The sequence below is a fragment of the Ananas comosus genome, linkage group 12 (assembly GCF_001540865.1).
Source record: "Ananas comosus cultivar F153 linkage group 12, ASM154086v1, whole genome shotgun sequence".
NCBI classification, from domain to species: Eukaryota; Viridiplantae; Streptophyta; class Magnoliopsida; order Poales; family Bromeliaceae; genus Ananas; species Ananas comosus.
This window is the reverse complement of record NC_033632.1, coordinates 9673689-9683303: the sequence shown is the minus strand read 5'-3', so window position 1 is coordinate 9683303 and position 9615 is coordinate 9673689. Positions and strand designations below refer to the sequence as shown.

The 9615-nt window shown below is 37.9% G+C and overlaps 1 protein-coding gene across 1 annotated transcript; it reads left to right on the top strand.

The window, feature by feature from the left end:
* On the top strand, positions 1370 to 2453 carry LOC109717976. The gene is made up of 3 exons (XM_020243943.1): positions 1370 to 1593; positions 1680 to 1755; positions 1842 to 2453. The coding sequence occupies exons 1-3, from the start codon at positions 1370 to 1372 to the stop codon at positions 2451 to 2453; spliced, it is 912 nt and encodes a 303-aa protein (XP_020099532.1).

The window sequence follows — 9615 nt, the reverse complement described above, 5'->3', positions numbered from 1 at the left end:
TATATATATATATATGTGTGTGTGTGTATGTTATGTATATATATATGTGTGTGTGTGTATATAGAGGAGAGGAAGAGGTATGAGTAAGGTGTTTGTTTAGGTTCGGTACCCAGAGGGGAGCCGAGAGAAAAAGGAGGAGGAGCGGCAGAGGCGCCACCGGAGCCACTGGCGACATGCGCGCTCCTTCGAGGAGCTAATGCTCCTCCACAAGCTGGCGGTCCTCCGGCTGGCGCAGCTCTCGGACGGGCCGGTCGGCGACCACTCGAAAGCCGTGATGCGCCCCATGTAGTGGCATAGCATGTCCTTGTTGCAATAAGAACACATTTTCTATTAGGTTAACTAATGGTGGTAAGCAATGTTACATGGGCCACCGACGCTATTTGCCTATTAATCACAAATGGAGGAATGATAAATTCTCTTTTGATGGCACTAAAGAAAGGGGTTGTGCACCAAAGCTTCTTACTGGTGATGAAATTTTAGGACAGGTGCAAGATCTTGAGGGGATTATCTTAACCAAATATGCCAACAAGAGACAAAAAATATCACATAGTGATCGTGGTGATAATTGGAACAAGAAAAGTATATTCTTTGAACTACCATATTGGAAGACTCTTTTGTTGCGCCATAATTTAGACTTAATGCACATTGAGAAGAACATAACGGATAGCATACTTGGTACCATCATGAATATTAAAGGAAAAAAAAAGGACACTATTAAATCTCGTCTTGATTTGCAAGCAATGAATATAAAGCCTGAATTACATCCAATTAGAAAAGGAGACAAATTGGCACTTCCACATGCTTCCTATACATTGTGTCCAAAGGAAAAGCACACATTTTGTGTTTTCTTTAAACAATTGAGGGTTCCTGATGGCTTCTCATCGAATATATCTCACTGTGTGAACCTTAAAGAGCACAAAATATCAGGATTGAAAAGTCATGATTGTCATGTTATTTTGCAACGCCTACTTCCGTATGCAATACGTGGTCTTCTTCCTAAAGCAGTTTTTGAACCACTTATTGAGTTATCTTCGTTTTTCACTGTGGTGGGTTCTAAGACACTATAATTGGATGATTTGAATCACATTGAGGCCCAGATCCCTATGACTCTTTTGGATGATTTGAATCAGATTGAGGCCCAAATTCCTATGACTCTTTGTAAGCTAGAGAGAGTTTTTCCTCCTTCATTTTTCGATGTTATGTTACATTTACCAATTCATTTAGCAAATGAGGCTAAGATTGGTGGGCCTAGCCAATATATAGATCAATGTATTCTATAGAACAATACTTGTATACTCTAAAGGGATACATACCCAATAGAGCTTGCCCAGAGGGTTCGATTGCAGAAGGTTACATTGCGAATGAATGTATGACTTTTTACTCAAGATATCTTCATGGCATTGAGACAAAGTTTAATCGCCATGAGAGGAATTATGATTGTCGAGATATTAAAGCACATAAAGGTTTATTTATCTTTTGTCAACCTGGGAGAGCGATAGGAGCTGGTACTACACGTGACTTAGATACAAATGAGTTCAAGCAAGCACATATTTATGTCTTGAAGAACTGCCCTGAAGTTCAACCATTTCTTGAGTATGAAATTAATTTTCATATACTTTAGCTTTTTCTCTTTATTTGGAACTTCACAAGCTAAGTGTTTTCTTTATGTCATTATTCAGTCAGTTCTCGCAAATTCAAAGTAGAAGGGCACTAGAAGTATTTGACAAAAATTTTATTGAGTGGTTTAAGATCAAGGTAAATATAAATTTTTATTGAAATTTTCTAAAATTTATCGTAATATATCAATACTAAGAATTTCTATTGTAACATTCATCTTGTAGGTTGCACAAATTCATAAGCAGGACAACAACTTGATTATGGAAGACTTGCTTTCTTTGTCACGTGGTCCTACCAAATATGTGACATGTTATAATGGATATCTAATAAATGGATATAGATTCCGGATAGAAGATATTGACAAAGGCTTAAGGACACAAAACAGTGGAGTGGTTGTAGTTGGTGATACTGGTAGTGAAACTGAAAGAAGAGACTACTATGGGGTCTTAACGGAGATCATTGAATTACAATATCTTGGTGGTCGTCGAGTAGTATTGTTCCGATGTAATTGGTGGGATGTATATAACAAAGAAAAAGGAGTGAAAATAGATGAATATGGGCATATTAGTGTTAATTGCCAAAGATTATTGAAAACAAATGAACCTTTTGTATTGGCCAATCAAGCATCGCAAGTATTTTATGCATCTGACAATGTTAATAAAGGTTGGCATATTGTACAAAAGACTCAACCTCGTGACATATATGAGATGCCTTTAGAGATGGATGAGGATTCTAATGATCTACAAAATAGGGTTGAGGCATATCAACAATTTGAATCATTTATTTCCATCAATGCTGCATCTACATCACAAAATATGGATGATGAAGTCAATTGACCAAACTGGCTCTCCCCAAGTACTATGGCGGTTATAGCATTGTAAAGTAAGGTGATCACTTTTCGTGAGCCCTATATACAAAAGAATTGGTGTAGCGCAAGCGTGGCAAAAGTAGGTGCTTCGCGGCGTACCCTCATTGTCTGTAAGGCGAAGAACGATAATCAAAGGAGGGTGTAAGCCTAATTATGGGCAACCATGGTAGATCTCGAGAAGGATAACCCGAGTTGGGGGATATCGCGTAGTGTGCGAATACCGCAGTGGAGTTTTCCTGGGACTGCCACCGAATGTATTGAGGGCACTCATAGTGTCAACAGTGGTCGTTTCTCTCCTCTCTATCTCATTGACGCGACGTGGGCGAGAATGGCTGCTTGGTCGCGGATGTGGTACGGGAGGCGGAGAATAGGTTCTTTTGCTGTCAACGTTAGTGACGGCGCACTCGAACAAAAGAGCTATCCGCATGCGGAGGAAGGATTAGAGTTCGCGGTTGGGACGGTTAGTTTTTTAGAGTTCGCCGATGCGTGGCAGTAAAGCGATTTGGGTCCGTGAGAAGCTAAGCCCCCGTCGTTATGTCGGACCTATTTGAGATATTGAGTGTGTGGGTGCGGTAGCGTACAGCTGCACTACAACCGAGACTCGCCGGGAGTTCACAAATATGTTTTCCATTGTGTCAAATCATCCTCTCGAAGTATATTCGAAACTCGAACATGTGTTAGAGTTACGGCCGTGGAGTTACGTGAGGATATGTCTTATGAGAGTACCGGTGTGCAATCCTCGTCAGCAGAAGAATAAAGCTGCGGAGTCGCAGACGTTCCATATTGAAGGTCTAGTGGAGCACCATATGCGGTAGGAGAAGCCCTTGGGAGCTCGAGTAGACCATTGGCGGAGAGATTACGCATTTGTTTGAAGTCAGCGAGTTAAAGATTATGCGTAATTCGCGGACAAATGATTAATTAGGGTGGATATATAATATAACCAAAATTCGAAAAATAAAATGAACATTTTAGTCAATATGACCGAGTGCGAGAATGGTACGTCTTCGGAAAGTCCGAGGTGTAAAATGATAAAAGTGCTCATGTGGGACGGTTTTCGAGACGAAATAATAAAATATCACAATGCGTTTTTGCTTGCTCTCCGGGACCCGTCCCTGGTGGGAGAGACGTCCGACAGTCGTGAAAATTGAGAAGGCTGAAAAATTGACTTAGTCCGCAAAACGAGCTCTCGGGAAACGTCGTGCGGGAGAGACCGGTCCCCGAGAGAACCGTCATCCCTGGGAGAGACCCGGTTGCCTCGTGCGAAATGCCGCTGTGCTGGCGGAGAGCCTTCTGGACGGCTCTCGACACTGAAAATGCCCAGTTCAAGCATGTTTAATAAATAAACAGCTGAGGCCTAATTGCAATTATGCAGGCCATAGAGTGAAATGAGAGGTGGATACGAGATATTTTCTCATTTCTCTCTCCCCACCCCTCGTCACATCGGCTGCTCTTTCTCGTCTCTCGAAAGATCAAGAAGAAGAAGACAGACAAAAAAGTAAGGAAAAGAAGAAGAAGAAGAGAAGAAGAGAAGAAGAAGAAGAGAGAAGGTGAAGAAGAAGCCCAAGGAAATGAACCAAGGAATGAAGTACTCCTCTTTTCTCTTTGGAGCAACATAGGAGCTAACGGCTTAGCAGGTAAGCTTGAACCGCTACTTCTGGTAGAACCAAACTAGGGTTTGGATAAAGGCTAAGAAATGGTTTTTATAAAACTTTAGAATATTGGAGCTATCTTTTGGCTTCTTTTAGGATCTAAACAATGATTGGATGGAGATGTGAAGCTGAAGGTTAGCTTCAACCCTTCTCATGGTGAAACCCCAATGGTTTGATTGTAGCTAAGGATGGTTTTTTATGAGTCTAGAGTAGCGAGATTGAAGCTTCCTTTTGGCATTCCTAATGAGTCAACCTAGGTTTTGATATGAATATGAGCTAGGAACCAAATTGGGGCTTTTGCTGTAAGGGTTCTAAAATGAAATTGACCCTCTAGAAACGCTAATCTGGGGGTATTTGTCCGATGAGTTGGTGCCCTGCTGGATTGACGTTGCAAAAGCCAATTAAAGATGAATAATAATGGCCTAATAGGGTTTACGTTTTGCCGCGGTGACGAAATGGTCAGTCTAAAAAATTCCAAGAAAATCATTGTAAGCGATCCTTAGTACGCAGTAAGAGTGGTGTGTATCCAACTTATTGGAATTCTCTTCTATCCTAATTGTCATTCGAATTGAGGCATAATGTTTATATGTTGGAATCATTATAGGGTAGATGAGAATGTTATATTATTGACATGTTGCATAATGTGAGTACACGTGCTATTTGAAATGTTAGAGAAGCTAATTCAACCCTATATGTATGCATAATGTAATTGTGAGCACCCCGAATATGAGATGAAGAACATGCACAATAAACATAGATCGAGTGGCATTTCGATAATATAAAGTAAAGTGATCACGTGAGAGTTAGTGTGTGTGGCATCAAAGAGAAATGCCGACGCAAAGAACAATGATGAATGAATTAGAGCAAGAAAAAAGAAAATGAACAGTGGCATAAAGACGAGTTAAAGTCTAAGAAGCAATGATATGCTAGAGTTAGGCATAATAAATGATATACAAGAACACTAAGAATTAGTGTAAAGAACAAATGATTTGTAACCATATATGCCTTAGAGTTAAGGATCGATCATACTTGCTATGAGTTCGCGTGCTTGAAGGGCGGTCCGCTTCCCCTGCGAGCGAGCGTCCGGAGTTTTGGCATCTACGTGGGTTGGAGTAAAGCCCGATGGAGGTCTTAGGCGGGAGGCAGCTTGAGGGTTCCCGCGATGATGGAAGCTTCAATGTGGGCAAGTTAATGTGGCGAAAGCTCCCGGTAGTCTGAGATTAAAGAACAAAGAACAAAGATTTAATTAGAATATATTATTATTTAATATACATAGAACCTATCCTAATTCTTGTCTTATATTTATTCGGTTGAGTCATTATCTTCTCTTATTGTTCTAGTTTTTTTGCATAATTAGCATCATGATATATTTGGTTTCTATTATGCTTATCCTTTCTATTTATGTCCTGAGTTGTCCCTATGTGGAAAAATCGGTCGAGTATTGGAGCCGAACCTACTGGAAACTTTGTTTGTAGTTCTCACCGCCACTATTCCAGCAGAGCCGGAACCGAGCGAGCCGGCGACGCCGCGGTAAAGAGTATCGCCCACCCTGAGACATTGCCACTCGCGAGTCTGGGCTTTACATTTATTAGTTTGTATAACCCTTTATCATCTTTTGTATTGATGATTGAAATGTAGTAAAGCAAAGAAGAAAAGAATGTAAAGTTCTTATTTTGAGGCATCGTGATGTAAAAGGAAATGCATGCAAGTGATGTAAATGAAATGTAAAGACATTTATGAATTTGTACAAGTTGGATGAAATGGATACATGTATGTGATCAAAAGTGAAGTCATAAAGTACTTGTGTAGATGTTTATTTTCCTTACTTTCACTCATGGAATGTTGCTTACCACTCGTGTAACCGTTGTGTATGTTTCCGCTAGTGCACTTCTTGTTTGAGAAATGTACAGGGATGAGCCTTGAGCGACAGAAAAAATCTGTCCGTCGGCTCCTGTTTGACGTGTTCGGGCTCGGCCCAAATTGTATCAGTCCCGGGGCGTGATAGCCTCCGACACCACCGACGACCACACGCGTGGCCATCAGCACCAAAATGGCAATCACGAGCGAAAATTGCCATTTTTCGCTATACAAAAGAATAAGCCTTGCAACCAAATTTTCAATAAAAATCTGTAAAATAGTGAACAAATTTTTCTAAATAAATTAGAATGTATAACACGCACTATTTAAACAAATCCGCAAGCAAGATTTTTCTATCAAAAGGACATCTCCAACAAAAATCTTCCGAAATTCCATGTATGAATGAGCGTACAGAATCATAGATCAACAAAAATAAGCATTATAACATGATCTAAGCTGTTCTAAAAAGCAAGAATATATGTTCTAAAAACTGATCAACAGGCAGAAAATTGCATAAACCATGGGTTAAGAATAGAGATCTTGCTTCAACCTGGAAAGTTTTGAAAATATGCAAAAACCGGGATTAGTGATTAAATGGCACCCTGAATCTTCAGATCTTGGGAGAACACGTGGATCTGAAGGAGAATGGTGCTGGAGATTTTTTAGATGAGAAAAGGGACGTGATTTGAATATAGATTTGAGAGAAAACAAAACCCTGTGTACCGGTTTAAAACCGCACAGTTGATTTGTAACCGCGGTAGACATATTGCCCAGATTCGTGAAATTGTGAATTTTTTTTTCTAAAAAAACCTTCAAAATCGAAGAAAAAAATAATCCATAAGAATCTCAAAAGTTTGTACTCCAAAATCAGTTATGATGAAATAAATATTTTATTAATTCCACAATACATCGAAACATCAAAATTTGTTATCGAAAATAATCTAAATGATTCAAAGCCATCAACGAGGGGGGGGGGGTGTAAGTTGAATGAAAAATAATTTTTCGGAGAATTCAACAATATTGACACCAATTTGTCGCAACTCGTTCAAAATAGAGATGTTTAAAGCTAATACTGCACCGGGAGCTCTTTTGAGCATCTTTTCATGCCTACCACCTTATACCTCCGAAAATTTAATATATTCAATTTTTTTCAAACCTTTCCGGTTCATTAAATACATTTTTCATTTGTTGGTAGCTTTTTCACAATACACTTACAGACGACCGGGGTGGTAAGCTCTTTCAATCCAGTGGTGGTAGTTTTCACAACTTCTTTTTGGATGTACTTCTTCCACATTTTAACTCACTGTCCTCCACTACTTTTACAATGTAGAATGATATCTTTTTTCTCTCTTTTCATTTTTTTCTAACTAATTCCAAATCCGCCTAAATCTAGACAAGTCTCGACAATTGAAAACATAATTTTGCACAAATTTTGGTCCACCTAGCCAGATATCTGCACTCAATCAAATCCAACAACCACAACCAACGATGACATTAATCACCAAAAGATAAATTTTATTTCAAAATTTTGATTAATATCATGTATTCAGCAATCATTCATACATAAACTTATTGTCAAAATAATAAAGCGTGGACGTAAAACCGACCTAAGTAAATCATGATTTAACTTAATATGAATTGAACGCTCTAAATAGCCGTTCTACAATACTTCTGCAAATTTTAATTCTCGCAAATATGATTTTCAATTTCTTCTCCTTCTCACAATTTTTATTATCAAAAACACTCTATCTTCAATTAACGATTTTAATACAAAATATAATATTTCATGGTCATTCCCAAAATCGTTTCTTCTATACATGTATATGTATATTATTATTTAAACTATCTAATTAAGTGCACCATCAATAGCATTACATAAACTATTAAAACAAACTAAGACAAAGAGTGCAAGGAAAGATATCACATTTCCGGATCCACAACTTGTCGATTGTTGATTGTCTTGGCTTTTCGACGTTAGGTACACCTTGTTTCAATTTTGGATGCAACCGTTGGTTCGTTTCCGTTGGCTTGAAGCTTCGGTGGGAATTGTCGATGAGACTTTAAAATTTCGGTTGTCATGCTGGGTCATGGTGAACTTGACCTTGCAGCTTAGCAAGTCCGGTTCCCCTCGAGGTACCACTCACTTGATTTTTATTTTTGATTCTGTGGGGGATATCGAGTGTAGATGATGCGCATGCTTGAATGTTTCGTACACTACAAGATTAATATATATATAAAGACAGGGAAAAACGGTCGTTATAGATTCTATTTCCTGTCGTTAAAACAACAGTACAACGGTCCATCGAAAACGTCGTCAAACCGTCGTTATTCGCTTCCCCTTCGTTAAATGCATTTGAACGACCCTGATCAATGTTAACCTTCGTTAGTAACAAAAGCTGATAGGCAACCTTCCCGTTTCGTTAATGAGTAAGTATTAATGACCAAAACAATTATAAAGTAGACCATCTTAGCGACGCAGTTTGAGATTTCGCATTGTAATTTTACCATAACTATCCTGCTAGCGCCAACTTTCCGTCGCTAACAAAACTATCCACTTTATATAAATTTTAAGCGATATTATAACGACCAGAATCTTTCTGTCGCTACAATAAAATTTTCTCATGATTTCATGATTCAGGCATGCTATTTATTAAATTCTAAGCAGATCTTCTTTCACATTCCAAATATGTATAAAACCCAAATTAATCACACAAAAGAATTGAATCATTTTCAAAATTAGAATAGTATTTCATTAATAATATACTAGTAGCATTCACAACTTAACTCAAACCATAGTTTTGAATTATCCATACCACTACATGTGTGAAGTCCATACACTACATGTGTGAACGATCACCCAACAATATGTACATATATTATACTATTATATTAACCAAAAGTGTAACAATAAATTAGTAATTCATCGTATTTCAAAGAAGCCAAAAAAGATATCAATAACTTTCAATAGCTTGCACTTCCAATCTACTAGCCATAATTCACATTGCCCAAAACGCTGGCAGGCTTTGCACTTCATCTACTAGCCATCATTCCTGCCCAAAATTGCTGGCATGGACTATCTACAAGAGAAAATACAAACATTAGAACCAAAATTTAATAGTTCTACAACAAAAATATTTAAACATTTTATCGAGTAAAGAAAATAAGCAAATCATACATTCTAAACCAAATTATCTTTAAAAAAACATAAGTAACAACTGTATAAGATTAACAATTTAGTGACCATCTTTTATAAAGGCTTGCATTTAACTAAATTGATATTAAATTGCATGAATAAGACCCAAGAAGTTTGCATATCACTAAATTGATATTTAAAATGCATGAATAACCCACCCAACAAGTTTGCAAAGACCTAATACTTTAGTAGTGGAAGTAAGAAGAAAACTATATCTTAATATTGAATTGCTTCTCATTTAAATAATCAATATCAACATTTAAGAAAATAGAAGAGATTCGATAGAGTAAAAAAAATAGGCAAATCCATCACGTTTGTTTGAAATTCCACTCACCTTAAGTATCGATCATATGATTTGCCCATTTGATGGAGGTGGAGAGTGTTTGATGTTGACGTGAGCATTTCCTTAATCATTTTACTCATCTTTCCAT